Source organism: Panthera uncia, chromosome A2, assembly GCF_023721935.1.
Source record: "Panthera uncia isolate 11264 chromosome A2, Puncia_PCG_1.0, whole genome shotgun sequence".
Classification (NCBI taxonomy): Eukaryota; Metazoa; Chordata; class Mammalia; order Carnivora; family Felidae; genus Panthera; species Panthera uncia.
The window spans coordinates 49486393-49504618 of NC_064816.1; the positions used below are offsets into that span (position 1 = coordinate 49486393).

Below are 18226 nucleotides of genomic sequence, written 5' to 3' on the forward strand. Positions count from 1 at the left end.
CCTCGGCCCTTGCGCACTGCCCCAGCCCGGCCGCCCGGCAGCGCACTTCCGGCGCGGATGTTTTGCGTCACGGTGAGGCGAGACTTGGTGGCGTCAGCGTGGTGTAGCGCCGGGCGCGCAAGTCGAAAACGAGGGGCGGAGACGGCTTCTCGCGGGTGAGAGGAGTCGCGGTCGTCGTCTCTCGAGGCTCCGAGCGTCTGTGGTCTGGTCGCTAGGTCCCGGCCGAGTCCGGCCTTTCCTTCTGGGGCTCCGCGCCCCAAACGTCGGCCTCCTCATCTGCCCTGTCGTGGAATTTAGCCCCCCAGGTACCTCCCTGCGTCGTTAAAATAACAAAATGAGAAAGGCTTTTACCCCCAACTCATTTCCGAAAGACTTAGTCCGGACAGCTGGCCCAGCCCACCAGTCTGTCCAGGCTTCTCTGGAAAGGAGGCATGTTACGGGCTTGCGCCCTGATGTCAGACGGCCATGATTTACCTTAATTTTTCTGTCTATAAAATGGCTGATAATGGTCATAGATACTTCACGAGGCAGCGGATGAAGAAAACGCTTAGCAGGGTGCGTGGTAGTTAGTAAATGTTAACTATTTTTGGAAGACATCGTTCTAATTAAGAGTGAGTATCGGTGGTAGGTAGTGCGGATTCTGGAGTCAGACTGCCTTAGGATCCCATTTATGCCACTGAAGGAGAATAATAATGGTACCTCTCTCCAAAAGGTTAGTGAGTAATGAGGTATTCATTATAAAGCACTTAAAATCGTTCTTGTTAGTTATTAATATTTACTTGCCTGCCATCCATTCTCATTTAGCGAATATTTCCCGAAATTTTATTCCAGGTACTGTGCTAGGCACTGGGGATGCTGAGATAAGTCATTCCGGGTTCCTGTTGTGAAGGAGCCCTGCAGTCTAATGTGATGTGGTAGGGGATCCTAGATACACTCTGTGGAACAGGGAAGCTGGAGTTGCAAACCGCCTTGGGGATGGGAGGAACATTTTTCAAGGAAGATGACATTTGGCCATGTCTTTCAGGATTAGTAGTTTCCAAGCAGAGAGGAGCGTTTCAGGTGAAAAAAAAAACCTTATGCAAAAGTGCTGAGACCAGGAATGTTCTGGTTTATGAGAGACACTAGGAGGCCCTTAATGTGGTTCAGGCCCTCCCCTACCTCTGCAGTTTCATTTCTTCTTTGATTTTTTTTTTTTATGCTTATTTATTTTTGAGAGCGAGAGTGGGAGAAGCGTGAGTGGGGGAGGAGCACAGGGGGGACACAGAATCTAAGCAGGCTCCAGGCTCTGAGCTGGCAGCACAGAGCCCGATGTGGGCCTCGAACCCATCAACCATGAGATCATGACCTGAGCCGAAGTCAGATGCTTAACCAACTGAGCCACCCAGGCACCCCTCTGCAGTTTCATTTCTGACTACAAGCTCCTTACTTGTTCACTGTTGAGTTTTTCTCTGCCTGGACTACTCTTCTCATACATCTTCTATTGGTAATCTCCTGTTTCAGCCTTCAGGTCCCTGCTTTAATACCATTTTCTCAGATGATCCCTGAAAAATTGTCCCAGCTTTTCTTCATCTCCCCTACCCATATCTAGACTAAATGTCCATGTAAGCCCTCATAGCATCCTGTACTTTTGTAGCACTTACACAATGTACTTAAGTAACTACATCAAGATCATTCATTACTATAATTTAAATTCCCTGAGGGCAGGGATCATGTCTTGTTCACAATTCTAACCCCAGCACCTGGGACAGTCTCCAACATATAATCCTGTATTAACGAGTTAAAGGAGATGGTAGATTGGGGCTAGATGATGAAGGATCTCGAATGTCAGAAAGAGAACTGGGTTTTATCCTTCAGCAGGAAGAAAGTGGTCTGGCTATAGAGGCAAGTAGGTAAAGTCTTGAAAGCAGGGGAGTATTGACCAGATACAGGAGTTGAAATTCTCTCAGCACCTGGATTTAGACAGTATTAATGTAAAGACTTCTTTGGTATAGAAGTGTAGAAGTTCTTTGGCTTTTGATAGAGTAGTTTTCTTTGAGCTATAGCTTTGACTTTTCAGGATTTATCTAGCTTCTAGAGGGTAACTTCTACCCTCTGACTTTGCTCTCAAAAGTAATTTAATTGCAGAAGACTTCGGTCAGAATGGTTCCCAAGAGAAGGCCGTCAAAATTGGAGGATAAAGAAAGCCTGACAGAAGAGGCTTCCAGTAAGTATCTAGTTATTTGTTGTTTTATTTCCTATAACAAATGTGTGAGGCACTTACAGAGAAAGTTCCTCCTTTCAAGCTGGGAATCATCACGACTTAATGGTTAGAACACACAGAATCTGGTATCAGGAGATTTGGGATTGAGTTTCTGCCTCTGATTCCACGTATGACTTTGGGCATGCCCACTGTCTCTGAGCTTCAGTCTCCACATCCCTAAGAGGAATGAGTATTATAGAGCTCATCTACTTACATCATCTAGATGGTGAGAAAAAGGTACAACATAGTCTGTATCCTTTAAACTTGTGGTCCCCTTTCCTCCCTTAAAAGAAATTATGGGGGCATCTGCCTTGCTCAGTCAATAGAGTGTGTAACTCTTGGTCTCGGGGTTATGAGTTTGACCCCCACCCCCCCATATTGGGTGTAGTAGAGACTGCTTAAAAGTAAAATGTTAAAAAAATTACAATACAGATAGACTGATGTACGAAGGAAAGGCATCATATCAAAGCAAACACATTAAGGGTGAAGAAACAGTGTAAATTCTGTCCATATGAGAATGTGGTGGACAGAGGCCCTAAGAGTTCTCATGAAAAGAGGTTGATTGTCTTTTCATTTATTATACTCATCTCTGTTAAGGTAGTTCTAACTTGTTACATCATTAAAGGAGAAGAATAAATAATCATACTTAATTTCAAGTATCTGTTTTGTTTATCATTATTTAAATTTATTTGTTTGTTTTGAGAGAGAGAAAGGGAGAGAACTCGAGCAGGAGAGGGGCAAAGAGAGAGAGGAAGAGAATCCCAAGCAAGCTCCGCAGTATCAGCACAGAGCCTGATGCGGGGTTGAACTTTCAAACCATGAGATGGCCTGAGCTAAAATCAAGAGTCGGACACTTAACTGACTGAGCCACCCAGGCGCCCCATTTATTATGTTTTATTACTTCTCTTGGGTTGAAAACCTTGGGATAAAACCACTCTGGGCTTTGTACTCAAAGGCTTGATGCAGGAGAATCTGCCTGATTCTTTCTACCCCTGCATCAAGTTGCGTGCATCAAGATTATTACCTCCTGGAGAACTTTTTAAAATTCACACGCCCAGGACCCATACCTGAGATTTTAATTGAGTAACTATGGGATGTGACCTAAGAATGCACTTTTTTTTTTTTTAATGTTTATTTACTTTTGAGAGACAGAGCACAAGAAGGGGAGGGACAGACAGAGCGGGAGATATCGAATCTGAAATAGGCTCCAGGCTTTGAGCTGTCAGTGCAGAACCCAATGCAGGGCTGGAACTCACAAACTGCAAGATCATGACCTAAGCTGAAGTCAGACGCTCAACCGACTGAGCCATCCAGGCGCCCCTTTAAGTTTATTTATTTATTTATTTATTTAATTTTTTAAATGTTTTATTTATTTTTGAGACAGAGAGACAGGGCATGAGCAGGGGAGGGGCAGAGAGAGAGGGGGACACAGAATCCGAAGCAGGCTCCAGGCTCTGAGCTGTCAGCACATAGCCCGACGTGGGGCTCGAACTCACGGACCGTGAGATCATGACCTGAGCCGGAGTCGGACGCTTAACCGACTGAGCCACCCAGGTGCCCCTAAGTTTATTTATTTTGAGAGAGAGAGAGAGCATGCACATGCAGGGGAGGGTAGAGAGAGAGAAAGAGAAAGAATCCAAGCTAGGCTCTGCACTGACAGCACAGAACCCAATGGGGCTCGATCCCGCTAATCGTGAGACCATGACCTGAGCTGAAACCAAGAGTCAGATGCTTAACTGACTGAGCCATCCAGGTGCCCCAAGAATGTGCTTTTAATAAGCTTCTCAGTGATTCCAGTGCAGTGGTTTGCAAACAACAGTTTGAGGCACCCTGACTGCTTTACAATTTGGGTGATTAAACAGTTCCATGGTTATTTTTATTAGAAGTGGCATGTTTTGAATTCTCCAAATCAAAATGCAATAGATAAAAATAATTCTATTTATTGATTGTTTTATTTGTATGCCACTATGTCTGACCATTGTTAGAGATAAAATTTTACTATAGCATCAATTTCAATATAATTCTTCAAGAACCCATCAACTTTCCTCTTAGGGTTATTCTAAAGTTTACATTTTTTAATCTTTACTGTTTGTCACATTCTTGAAAATTTTGTTTGTTTTCAGAAGCCAGCAAGCAACCACTTTCCAAGAAGACAAAGAAGTCTCATATTCACAATGAAGTGGAAGAAAACGACAATGTTTTTATAAAGCTTCTTAAAACATCAGGAGTTATTCTTAAAACAGGAGAGAGTCAGAATCAACTAAGTAATATTTTAATTTAAATCTTTTCTCTGGGTTTGGTGCAGGGCTCAGCACTGAATCATGGATTTTCGAAATAGAGGCAATGAAGATTAAAAATAGAAGTATTGTCTTTCTTGAGACAAAATTAACGTTGAAATTGCTTTTTAGAGAATATTGTTACAGTTTTTGGTTCTGATTAATGCATGTTAAGTAAAGTAATTCTAATTTTTTTTAGAAAAAATTATATACTTGTATTACTTTGTGTTTTATTGTGGAAAAATAAATTAATACTCGAGAGTAATTAGATCTGTGTCAGAATAATTTCAGACGAAAATTTATAAAGCCATGTAAAGCTCTGCTTTTATGGCATAGATTACTTTATTCTGCTAAGATTATGGCATATCTTTTTTGGTACACTTAATAGCTATCCTCTATCAGAGATAAATCTGTTTTACGATGGGTTTAGAAAATTTAGCTCTGAAATTAGGTTGAAAATATCTTTATTGGCTTCATCAGGCAGGAAACATAGGTCTTTAGGAAAGTAAAAGTATAGTGGGAGATATTAAAGATTCTGGTGACCATCTGTTTTTTTCCTCATAGCTGTGGATCAAATTGTTTTCCAAAAGAAGCTCTTTCAGACTCTGAGGAAACATCCTTCTTATCCCCAAGTATGTGTTTCTTCCTGGTACTTTTGCTTTTTCCAGCACTACTCTGGAATTGGGGATTTAAAGATGCAGGCATAGGGGTGCCTGGGTGGCTCAGTCAGTTAAGTGTCCGACTTGGGCTTGGGTCTTGATCTCAACGGTTAGTGAGTTTGAGCCCCACATCGGGCTCTGTGCTGAGAGCTCAGAGCCTGAAGCCTGCTTCAGATTCTGTCTCCCTCTGTCTCTGACCCTCCCCTGCTCACACTCTCTCTCTCTCTGTGTCAAGAATAAACATTAAAAAATTAAAAAAAAAGATGCAGGCATAAAGTTGAATGGGCTAGAATGATTTTTAGTTAATCTACAGCAAATGTTAAACTAAAAATCTTAACTCTTAACCTTTTTTTTTTCAATGTCATTAAGATAATAGAAGAATTTGTTAGTGGCCTGGAATCCTACATTGAGGACCAAGACAGTTTCAGGAACTGCCTTTTGTCTTGTGAACGTCTGCAGGATGAGGAAGCCAGGTATGGAGTGGAGGCATAGAATCTTGCTGAAGTTTAAGCTGTTAACACTAACCAAATTGCGGGTTGGGGATGAGGGGAGAATGCATTTTTTTTGTAATTTCACTTTATTTTTATAACCCTTTTTTCTTGGGGCACCTGGGTGGCTCATTGGTTGAGTGTCCCACGTGGTTTTGGCTTAGGTCATGGTTCCAGGGTCGTGGAATCAAGCCCTGCGTTGGGCTCCATGCTAAACATAAAGCTTGCTTGAGATTCTTTCTTTCAGTCTGCCCCTCTTCCTGTTTCTCTCAAAAAAAAAAAAAAAAAAAAAAAGAAGAAGAAGAAGAAGAAAAAGCAACTCTTTTTTCTTCAGTTTTAACCTAACCTTTAAATTATTAATTTATGTTTATGAGACTAAGAGCCCAGGGTGTTTTCTGGAGTGTGTCTCATCTGTGTTGATAGAATTTTAACTCTCTTAACAGCCTGGTTTAAGAGCCATCTTCTCATGTTCTGTATTTCTGGTATAAGAGGATAGTTTCTTTTTAAATATTGTATATTTAACCAATTTTATGAAGAAAAGATGGTAAAAATATTAAAACAGGGAAAACAGAACAGAAAACGAATGTCTTTTTTTTTAACAGCATGGGCGCATCTTACTCTAAGAGCCTCATTAAATTGCTTCTGGGAATTGACATATTACAGGTGAGACTGTGCCACATTTTCTGTGAACAATAGATGGATGTGATTTGTGGTGTATGCCCAAGTATAAATGGCATAAAGGGTCAGGTAGGGTTAATCGGAGAGTTTGGGTTTGCAGTAGTTTACCATAGCCCTAGTTGCAGAAATATATCTGGTAAGCCAATATCTGCAGCTTTGGACTGAGCTAATTTAATTAGCTCAGTACATTTCTTTAAAATATTCTATATTCCCTCAGCCTCTGATTCTTGATTTGTAAAGCTTCCTCTTGTGTGTCTGTGTACCTTATATATCTCTGCCATATTCACATTTGTATCGTCTCCTATATAGGTTTTTATTTGCTTATTAACTTGATTTACCCTTTTCCTCTTCCTCTCTTTTAATATGTTGAGTGGATAATGCTTTGACATGTTTTAAATGTTTCACATTATAAAAACATATACAGTGGAAATTCTTGTTTTACCCTGTCCTCCATTTTTTTCTCTTTTTTTCTTTCCCACTGCTAATCTTCCCACACTCCTATCCCTTCCTTCTCTTTGGAAATCTTCAGTATAATTTAGTTAGATTAAATTTAAGAGCCCTCTTGTTCCTCTGGAGTGAAATCTTCTCTTTTTGCAAACTGTTGGATAATTTTTTAAGTCTGCATTTCATGAACTAACAGTTGTCATCATATTTAATAATATTATCTGATTATTTTAATACTGCATAAATCATTTTGCAATTTTTTTAAAGATACATTAATGACAAGTCTTTGTATTTCAACAACTTATATTCGAGATATAGCCAGCATTCAAGTGGCCATTCTTAAAATGAGATTTTAATTATACCAGAGTTGTTCCTCCCAGAGCTCTTGTTGGAGCACATTATGGCTAATTATATATTTCTGTTGTGTATTTCAAGACCATCTCCTAACTCCTTATGTCTTCTTTTTCAGCCTGCCATTATCAAAACCTTATTTGAAAAGTTGCCAGAATTTCTTTTTGAAAAGTAAGTGGAATTACTCTGGAATGCTTAAATTACTTTTGTGTACTTAAGTTTCTCTCTGAAAAGATTACTGTGAAACATTGGTTTCTCTAAAAGTCATATTGATCGTGACACCAGATTCTTAAGTGACTACTAAGATTTTACTAGGTGTATTTTGAAAAAAATTTAATCTGTTTATATGACTGCATGTTCCTAGAAGGATATACCATAAACTGGTAATAGTTGTCTCCAAGGAGGGGAGCCAATTGCTTGGTGTCAGATGTTCTATGAATACCATTCTTTACCTTTTCAATTTTATGATGTATGTGTGTGACTTTTTTTTTTTTTTTTAATTAACAACCTAATAGAAAAGTAGAAAAAGGTCACAAATAGATAATTCACAAAGAAATACAAGAGTGTCAAACATTTTTTTAAATACTCAGTTTCACATTTAAAAAAAATAAAAAGTAGGGGATGTGCCTGGGTGGCTCAGTCAGTTAAGTGTCCGACTTGAGCTCAGGTCATGATCTTGTGGTTTGCAAGTTTGAGCCCCGCATGGGGCTCTGTGCTGACAGCTCAAATCCTGGAGCCAGCTTCAGATTCTGTCTTCCTTGCTCTCTGCCCCTCCCTCACTCTCCCCCTTTCATGTTCTGTCTCTCTCTCTGTCAAAAATAAACACTGAAAACGAATTAATGCTCAGTTTCATTAATAATTAAAAATACAAATTTAAAACAATAAATACATTTTTTTCCACTCTCAAAGAATCTTTGTTATTCAGTGTAATGAACAGTCATGCTTGTACATTACTAATGAACATAATAAACTGGTTGAAGTCATTCTGAAGGGTATTAGGTTGTGTGTATCAAAACCTTCCTTAGATTTTGCATACTCTTTTTTTCTTTAATTTAAAAAAAATTTTTTTTTAATGTTTATTTATTTTTGAGAGACAGAACATGAGCAGGGGAGGGGCCGAGAGAGAGGGAGACAAAGCAGGCTCCAGGCTCTGAGCTGTCAGCGCAGAGCCCATTGCGGGGCTTGAACCCACCAACCATGAGATCATGACCTGAGCCAAAGTCGGATGCTTAATCGACTTAGTCACCCAGGCGCCCCTACTTTCTCGTTTTTAATGTGTGTTTTTTCTTTTTTTTTCTTGAAGTTTGTTTATTTTCAGAGAGAGAGTGAGACAGAGGGAGCAAGCAGGGTACGGGCAGAGAGAGAGGGAGATAGAATCCCAAGCTGATAGCGTGGAGGCTGACATGGGGCCTGAACCCACACACTATGAGATCCTGACCTGAACCAAATTCAAGAGTTGGACACTTAACCAACTGAGCTACCCAGGCACCCCTAATATGTGTTTTTTCTAGGCCTTGTATATAATAATGATAATAATAATAATAATAATAATAGTAAACTTACAGATAGTTCTTTACAAATTTGTGCTTTGCCTGAATGGCTCACACTAGTTGCTTTATGTCTTTTTCAGCAGTTACATTTGACTGCACTAAACAAACATTGAGAACACGGTCAAGGAAAGGAATGGAAGGTTGTCCAAAACTGTAGACATAGGAGATTGAGGAAGGCAGAGACTGTCATTTTGGGGGAAATAATAAGTGAGCCAGAATTTCTTCATCTATAAATGATTTTCAGTACTTTTACATAATCTAATTTGACCTTCTGTGTTTCCAAAGCACAGTGCTTGCTTTTATTGGTACTTATCATAGTGATGTATTTAATATTCTACCTTTTAAAAATATTCTTGGGGCTGTGTGGCTCATTGGATTAGGTGTCCAACTGTTGATTTCAGCTAAGGTCATGATCTCACAGTTTGTGGAATTGGCACCGCATCTGACTCTGCGCTGACAGTGCTGACAGCACAGAACCTGCTTGAGGTTCTCTGTCTTCCTCTCTCTCTGCCACAACCCCCCCGCCTCAAAATAAATAAATAGGGGCGTATGGCTGTCTCTATCGGTTAAGCACCCGACTTCAGCTCAAGTCATTATCTCATGGTTTGTGAGTTCGAGCCTCAAATCTGGCTCTCTGCTCTGAGCTTGGAGTCCACTTTGGATCCTCTGTCTCTTTCTCTCTCTACCCGTCCCCTGTGTTTCTTTCTCAAGAATGAGGAAGCATTAAAAAATAAATATAAATAAGTAAATAAATAAATAAAAATATTCTTCTTACTCAGTTTATTCAAATTTATCGCCTTGATTTTTTTTGTTTATGTTATTATTAAGAAATACTCTACAGACCTTTTTTTAAAAGTTTTTTTTAACTTTTTAAAAATTTTTTTCTTTTTTTCTTTTTATTTTTGAGAGAGAGAGACAGAGTGTGAGTGGGGGAGGGGCAGAGAGAGAGGGACACACAGAATCTGAAGCGGGCTCTAGGCTCCGAGCTGTCAGCAAGAGCTTGTTGTGGGGCTTGAACTCACAGACTGTGAGATCATGACCTGAGCTGAAGTCGGTCGTCCAACCAACTGAGCCACCTAGGTGCCCCACTCTACAGACCCTTCTTAACCTTTCTTTAAATGCTCCCCAGATGCCACCACTGTTAACAGTTTAGTGCATCTTCTTGGATCTTTCTCAACATATACGTCTCATGATTTTCTTGTATCATATGTCTGTCTAACACAGCTTGTAATGTGTAAATGTTCAGTAAGTGTTCATTCAGTGTCTGAAATGTTTTGTGCAGTATTAAGGCTTGCTGTTGTGTAAGTCAGAAAGGCTAAGTTTCTGTCTTCTTGTCCTAACATTTCAGTGTGAACAGTGATGGACTTAACATGCCCAGACTCATCATCAGTCAGCTGAAATGGCTTGACAGAATTGTGGATGGCAAGGTAGGCTTTGGGACTTGTTCTGTCTCTTAGATTTAGAGAGTCTGTTTTCCAAATTTAACCAAACTTTTGGAATTTGCAGGGTTTTTTTTTCTTAACTGAAAATTCACATTTTTCTGTTTATTTGTTAGCTTTTTTCTCCTGTCATAATTTGAGAATCATGGATATTTCACCTTTTAAATTTCTCCAAAAATTTTTTTTCTAATTATGATGAGTAGATACCATCTATTAAATAAATTAAAAGAATTGAAAAGAAGTTAAGTAGCTGTCCAAAGTTGAGAGATTACTGTTTTATTTCTCAAAAGGTATGAGATCCCACACCAGCCTACCGCACTGCAAATATTTAATTTGATTGCATATGAGGAAAGTTTTAGAAAGTTTTTGCAATTAATGTGAATTGTTATTAAGCACCTCAAAAAATTGGATCTTTTTTGAGCCTAGGGTTAAGGCCTATTTCTTTTCAGAATTCATTAATTCATTCTATTAATTTTTGTCAGACATTCTAAGGCTAAATCTTTATTTGGAAGAACATGAGTTTTAGAATCTCCTGTGGGCTAGAATTTTGGGTCTGTCACTTTTTGTGTATCTTTGAGCAGCACATATCCTCACATTTTAAAAATGGGAACTATCGGTGTACCTGGCTAGCTCAGTCAGTAAAGGGTGCAACTCTTGATCTCTGGATCATGAGTTCAAACCCCACGTTGGTCATGGAGCCTACTTAAAAAAAAAAAAAAAAATGTAAAAAAAGGGGGCGGTGGAATTGTCACACAGACTCCCGAGTTGTGAAGATTAAATGAAGTAAAGTATATAACAGACCCATTAGATAATATAGTATCCACTGTACTTTTTTTTTAATGTACCATCCCATGTGTGAAAATTCCTGGGTCATTTTCCTCTCCATTTAGGCTTTGAGTTTATGTATAGGTGTCATATGATACACAAGATAATTCCAGCTATACATTTAACGAGGAGGAAGTCTTTCTCTGTTCTTGGTAATGTGCAACAGTTCTAATGGCCTCTTCCACTGCAGGATCTCACCACCAAGGTCATGCAGCTGATCAGTATTGCTCCACTGTACCTGCAGCATGACTTTGTTACCAGCCTACCTGAGATCCTAGGGGATTCCCAGCATGGTGATGTGGGGAAAGAACTGAGGTGAGTAAGTTCCCACTCTGGCAGCCTTATTGCTGCAGTATGAAACAGTAGTGGTAACATATTGATGGCATCTACCTTCCATGAACAGGTATGGGATTTGACTTGTTTTTGTAATAATGAGTATATATTTGATGCATAAAGTAGACCCATCTACTTTTTTTAAAGTGGTATACCTGTTGTGAATATGAAGTCTGGGTTATGATTAGGCGTATAAACATAATCCCTTTGTTTTGTTAGCATATCTTCCACCCAAGGAGTCCTCAGTTGTGACTGCATGTCCCAATCATTTGTGGAGCTTATCAAACATCTATATATTCTTTAGTCCCTAAATGATTCATTCTGATGTACATCACATCAGACCCAGTGTTGAGAGCATTGCTTACTATCATTTATGTGAAAAATAGTAATTGGTAGGGCAGTGATTAAGGAAGGGAGAACACTATCCCTATGTAATAGGGTTTCTGTTTTAATGCAATTTCTTGCTTATCCTTGAAATAGTTTTTAAAAATTCAATTTGTAATACTTCCTTTTCTTTAGATGTCTGCAAAGCTACCTCTAGAAATGTCCAGTGATTTCTTGCCTTTGTGTTTTTGGGCAGTATGCTCCCTCTGGGTATAGCACTATACCATCCACTTGGCCTGCTTAATTCCAGCTTGTCGTTCTGCATAGCCTTTTCTTAGAATCCATCACTGTTCTCTGCTCCTGTAGCACCCTGCATGTATATCTATCCTACTTGCCATACTTCATTGTAATTGGTGTAGGTCTTCTTCTCCTCCTTCTCCTCCTTCTCCTCCTCCTCCTCCTCCTCCTCCTCCTCCTTCTTGCTTTATTATTATTTTTTTAAGTAGGCTCCATGCCCATTGTGGAGTTTGAACTTACTGAGATTGAGAGTCATGTGCTCTAGCAACCTAGCCAGCCAGACACTCCTGTTGTAGGTTTTCTTTTTCCTTTTTTCCTTTTCTCAGGAAGGATATGTGCCGAACTCAGTAGTAGTTACCTCAGGGTACTAGAGATGGTGAGGAAGAGCTTCTTGTTTGTACTCTGTTGTTTGAATTTTCTGTAATGAGCATGTATTTTTTAAAAATCAAAACAATTTTTAATGAAATAAACTGTAAACAAATTCAGTGGAAACAAAGTGTATCTTCTCTTCCCATACTCTGAGTGATTTTTCTAAGTAATTATCTGCTCAGCTCTGTTAAAAGTTGCATAGATTTTCTCTTTTTCCACCATTCACAGTGACCTTTTGATGGAGAATACTTCACTCACTGTTCCTATCTTGGATGTCCTTACCAGCCTCCGACTTGACCCAAAGCTCCTGTCTCAGGTAGGAAGGACTGTGCTGTACAGAAACAGAGCCCACTTTCTTGCCTCCCAGAACCAGTGTCAGTCATTGCCTTGAAGCAGTCATACATGAAAATTTGATTTTGAAACAATATTGAATGATATTTCATCTTTTTTTTCTCTTTTTGATGAATTTCATTTGCCGTAGTAGGATGGATTCACTTTTCTGTTTTAAAGCAGTAAGTTTTAATGGATATCTTCTATTTTGCATAATATTTATGCACTGCTGTCCATAGGAATAACATTTTTACATGTCTTCCTCCAGCTAGTGGAAAATTTAGGCTCTAAATTGTAAGATAACACTTTTACATTTATCACCTGTTTTTTTTTTAATAGTTATACTTTATTTTATTTATTCTTAATTTTTAAATATTTCTTTTTGAGAGAGAGACAGAGACAGAATGAGAGTGGGGAGGGGCTGAGAGAGTTGGAGACAAGGAATCCGAAGCAGCTTCAGGCTCCAAGCTGTCAGCATAGAACCTGACACAGGGCTTGAACCCACTAGCTGTGTGATCATGACCTGAGCCGAAGTTGGATGCTTAACCGACTGATCCACCCAGACACCTTTCTTTCTTTCTTTCTTTCTTTCTTTCTTTCTTTCTTTCTTCCTTCCTTCCTTCCTTCCTTCCTTCCTTCCTTCCTTCCTTCTTTTTCTTCTTTTGTATATGAGCAGGGGAGGGGGTGGGGGAGAAAGAATCTTTTTTTTTTTAATGTTATTTTTTTTTAATGTTTATTTACTTTGAAAGAGAGAGAGCAGGGGAGGTGTGGGGGAGGGACAGGAGAGAATCCCAAGGAGGCTTCATGCTGTCAACACAGAGACCGTGCAGGACTGGATCTCATGAACCATGAGATCATGACCTGAGCTGAAATTGAGTTGGCTGCTTAACCACTGACCTACCCAGGTGCCCCTTATCAGCAGGTTTTGAGGAAGCTGTGGCATTAACAATGGAAAGCTTGCAATTTGCAAAAAATAAAAATAACATGAGGTGTTTTTCTTCCTAAATTACAAGTGAGAAAACTGAGAGAATTAAGTTTTCTAATTTTACATAAAGGTCCGTTCTTTATTGAGGTATTAACAAAAAATATTTAAGGTTTTCTTGCTTTTTATGTGTAGGTCCGCCAGTTGGTGATGGGTAAGCTGTCATCTGTCTCATTGGATGATTTACCTGTGATAATCAAGTTCATTCTTCATTCTGTAACAGCCACAGATGCACTTGAGGTACGCTTTTATTTCTCAACAAACACCAACAGGGTGCTAGATCCTTTAGAGTACAGAGTATAGCAGTAATGCCCTTGTGAAACTCAGTAATAGGAAAGAGACTTATCTAGATTAAGATGCATCAAGATACATTATTTAAACTAATAGTTTTTAATTGCTCTTCTCTGTCCCCAAACTAATTGATAATGCTGATTAATCCAGATAATATTCAGGGGATAGAATGGAAATAGTCAGATTTATTGTTGCATATAAGTTGCTACAGGTTGTATTTGCTATTTCAGTATAATACCTAAAGGAATTCTGAATGGCATAGTTTTGAAGGGCATGACATACTATCCTTGCATTAGCTATTGTCATCAGCTCTCCTTTTCAAGATGTCTTGTCTTAAGATTTAGTAATTTTTCTTAGTCTTTCAGGAGATTGTTAGGGTTCTGTTGAAGGAATGGACCGTGCCTATCCACTATGAAAGGGCAGAACACATAGCTTAATAATTATTTTCTACAGGTAATTTCTGAGCTGCGGGAGAAGTTGGATCTGCAGCATTTTATTTTGCCATCATGGTTTCATGCCTCACAAAGCAAGTTGAAAAATAAAGGACGACAAAGGTATATCATCATCACCTCCCACCCTTTTCCTCACACAGTCAAGGAAGGTTTTCTGACATTTATCCTGAAGCCAGGACAGTAGATCTGAATACTTGGAACTACAAATACTGGTAGTAATATTGTTGACATGTACTACCATACAGTGGTTCAAATCCTGTGTACATGGTACATGTAATGTGTGTGTACATGTATACATGTGTGGGTTGGGTGTATTATTCTAGCTTTTCAAATCAATCCTGGGTAGACTGCAGTACAAATTTATTAGACTGCAGTACAAGTTATTAGCCACAACATGAAGTTGTGCCTTGAAACAGGCAAATGGCTAGTAACAGGAACCCAGATCTTATATGTCTCTCTCTGGTAAGTGGAAGAATGATTTTTTTTCCCCCTTTTGCTACTTGTAGTTCTTCAGGAAATCAAGAAAACAGCGGTCAGGACTGTGTTACTCTCTTCTTTGATGTAATAAAGTCGGCTGTTAGATATGAGAAAATCATTTCGGAAGCCTGGATTAAGGTAAGTGAGATCTTGGTGACTTTGAACATTAAGGAGAAAGTAGGTGGCAATCAGTGACAGATATGTAAGTAAAGGTGGAAATAAAAGTGTTAAAAGTCAGTCAAGTAGACATGATAGAAGATGGTTGCCACATGGGCAGATTGGTTCTCCAGTAAGAGAACAGGGCATGCTGAAGAAGGTGAAACGTGTTCTACTTATGTGTTAAATATTTCTGTGACCCTTATTTTTCTAGGCAATTGAAAGCACTGCCTCAGAGTCTGAACACAAGGTAACATTCACATACTATGACTTTCAAGTACTGCAGGCTTGAAATTAATTATCCTAGCTAGTTTTCTTCTTTCCTCTCCCTCTCTCCAGTCATCCCTTCTGTGCCTTCTGTAGCCGCTCTAATCAACATTAGCTGTCTGGGGAAGATAATCTGGGGGGATGATTTGCCACATGGTCTTTGCTGCTCATTTGGGCAATAAAATAAACCTAAACTATCCATAACGGAAAATGTTAACCTTTCACACATACATGGCAATTTATAGTCCTAAGAAGCCAAGTCCCCATAGATGAAGTGAAGACAGGACTCACCTGGGGCATGAGTCAGGTCCCTGTATCTATCAGATTACTCTTCCTTCTACCAAATGGCATTGTCAAGATAATGGCATTCGTGTTTTACTTTCCTTTGCTCATGTCACCCTGACCATAGTGAATCCATCCATTCCCTGTCAAGACAGGGGTACTGACTCTGTCTTAATTATGGATTTTTTTTCTTCTGTCAAGAAGCCAGGTGATTAAGTTTCTTATGCACTAATTGGTTCCCATTAAGGATTTTTCTTTTAGTTGGAATCTGGTTTTGTTAGATTATCTAATTGTTGACTTTTAAAAACCTTTATGATACCAAATGAAACAATGAAACAATATTTTTTTTGTGGAGGTGGGATCAAAATACCCCAACACAACTGTTTTTATTTTATTTCTTTAAGGTTATCTTCTTTTTAAGTTTATTTAGTTTGAGGGTGGGAGGGGCAGAGAGAGAGGATGCCTAGCAGTCTCCACACTGTCAGCACAGAGCCCAACATGGAGCTCAAACCCACAAACTATGAGATCATGACCTGAGCTGAAGTCAGACACTTAACCAACTGAGCCACCAAGATGCCCCAACTGTTTTTATTTTTGCATAACCCTTGGCCACCTGCATACCTGTTTTTACAGATATATAATTGTTATATAAATATAATTTTGTATTCTGATTTTCTCTTGACATTATGTCATAAACATTTTATATGCTTGTGCATTGTTTTTATGTCATTTTTAATAGCTGTATTCTAGTATAATGATTCTCAATTTTGGTGTCTAAGTGAATTGGGCTTTCAGTGAAGGGATGTTCCAAGTAATTTTTTTTTAATTAAAACACTTAACCTTTATTAAAATGTTATTTTTTGAGATATAATTGACATATTACGTTAGTATTAGGTATACAATATAATGATTCAGCATTTGTATTTATTGCAAAATGCTCTCCACAGTCTCGTTAACATCTGTCACCACATGGTTACAAACTTTTTCTTATGATGAGAGTACTTAAGATCAGTTCTCTTAGCAATATCTATGCAATATGGTATTATTAACTATCGTCATCATGCTATACATTACATCCCCATGACTTATTTATTTTATAACTGGAAATTTGTACCTTTTGATCCCCCTTACCCATTTTTGTTTAAAATTTTATTTTTAGGGGCACCTGGGGGGCTCAGTCAGTTAAGCATTCGACTCTTGATTTTGGCTCAGGTCGTGATCCTGGAGTCGTGAGATGCAGCCCTGCATTGGGCTGTCTGCTGAGTGTGGAGCCTGTTTGGGATTCTTTCTCTTCCTCTCTGTCCCTTCCATGCTCACTAGAGCATGCACACACTTTGGCACACAAGCTCACATGTTCTCTCAAATTAAATGAATAAACTTAAAAAAAAAGATTTTATTTTTAAGTAATCTCTATACCTGATGTGGGGCTCAAACTTATAGCCCAGAGATCAAGAGTTGCACTCTACAGACTGAGCCATTCTGTTGCCCTTTCCCTTCACCCATTTTGCCTCACCTTCTACTTCTGGCAACCACCAATCTGTTCTGTCAATGAACTTGGTTTTTTGTGTGTTTTGTTATTTATGAGATCATAAGGTATTTGTCTTGCTGTCTGACTTACTTCACTTGGCAGAATGCCCTCAAGATCTGTTCATATTGGGGCATCTGGGTGGCTCAGTCATTTAAGCGTCCACCTCTTGATCTTGGCTCTGGTCATGATCTCACTGTTGGTGAGTCTGAGCCCCGTGTCAGGCTACACACTGTCAGTGCAGAGCCTGCTTGGGACTCTTTCTCTCCCTCTCTCACTGTCCCTCCCCCGCTCAAAATAAATAAATCAACTTAAAAAAAATTCTGTCCATGTTGTTGTAAATGGCAAGATTTCATTCATTTTATGGCTGAATAGTATTCCAGTGTGTGTTTATGTGTGTACATATGTGTACATACCACATTTTGTTTTTCCACTCATCCATCAGTGGACACTTAGGTTGCTTCCATGTCTTGTGCAGGGATCATGGAGTGCAGATATCTTGTCGAATTAGTACTTTCGGTTTTTTGCTTTTTTTTTTTTTTTTATGTTTATTTATTTTGGAGAGAGAGAGGCAGAGTGTGAGCAGGGGAGGGGCAGAGAGAGAGAGACACAGAATCCAAAGCAGGCTCCAGGCTCTGAGTCCAACATGAGATTGAAAAATGAGATCATGAGCCCGACTCACGAGCCATGACATCATGACCCGAACCAAAGTCAGATGCTTAACTGACTGAGCCACCCAGGCGCCCCTAGTACTTTTGGTTTTTTGAATAAATACCCAGAAGTAGAATTTCTGGATTGTATACTTCTATTTTTAATTTTTTAAGGAACCTCCATACTTTTTCCACAACAGCTGTTGTGGAAAAACTCACATTCCACCAGCAGTACACAAAGGTTCTCTTTCTCTGCATCCTTGCCAACATTTGTTATCTCTTGTCTTTTTAGTGATAGCCATTCTGACAGGTGTGAGATGATACTTCATTGTGGTTTTGATTTGCATTTGCCTGATGACTAGTGATGTTGAGCATCTTTTCTTGTGTCTGTTGGCCATTAGTATGTCTTGAAAAAATGTCTGTCCACATCCTCAGTACATCTTTTGATTGATCTTTTGCTCTTGAGTTGTAGGAGATTTTTTTTGACCTGCTTGACTTTTGTAACCTTTTTTTTTTTTTTTTTTTTTTTTTTTTTTTTTTTT

General features: G+C 39.0%; 1 protein-coding gene across 2 annotated transcripts in view; it reads left to right on the forward strand.

Annotated features, from left to right (window-relative positions):
• The first annotated feature begins 79 nt into the window (after window positions 1-79).
• Window positions 80-18226, forward strand: part of FANCD2 (FA complementation group D2) — a 62681-nt gene continuing 44534 nt past the window's right edge. The window contains exons 1-14 of one of the 2 annotated variants that reach the window (XM_049640988.1): window positions 80-305; window positions 2125-2203; window positions 4363-4503; window positions 5080-5147; window positions 5544-5647; window positions 6265-6325; window positions 7254-7306; window positions 10034-10112; window positions 11140-11264; window positions 12501-12588; window positions 13720-13824; window positions 14329-14429; window positions 14834-14942; window positions 15175-15210. In XM_049640988.1, coding sequence (XP_049496945.1) covers window positions 2140-2203; window positions 4363-4503; window positions 5080-5147; window positions 5544-5647; window positions 6265-6325; window positions 7254-7306; window positions 10034-10112; window positions 11140-11264; window positions 12501-12588; window positions 13720-13824; window positions 14329-14429; window positions 14834-14942; window positions 15175-15210 — 1134 coding nt within the window. In that variant the 5' untranslated portion in view covers window positions 80-305; window positions 2125-2139. The remainder of the gene's footprint in view (window positions 306-2124; window positions 2204-4362; window positions 4504-5079; window positions 5148-5543; window positions 5648-6264; window positions 6326-7253; window positions 7307-10033; window positions 10113-11139; window positions 11265-12500; window positions 12589-13719; window positions 13825-14328; window positions 14430-14833; window positions 14943-15174; window positions 15211-18226) is intronic. The other variant, XM_049640989.1, reaches the window with a different exon arrangement.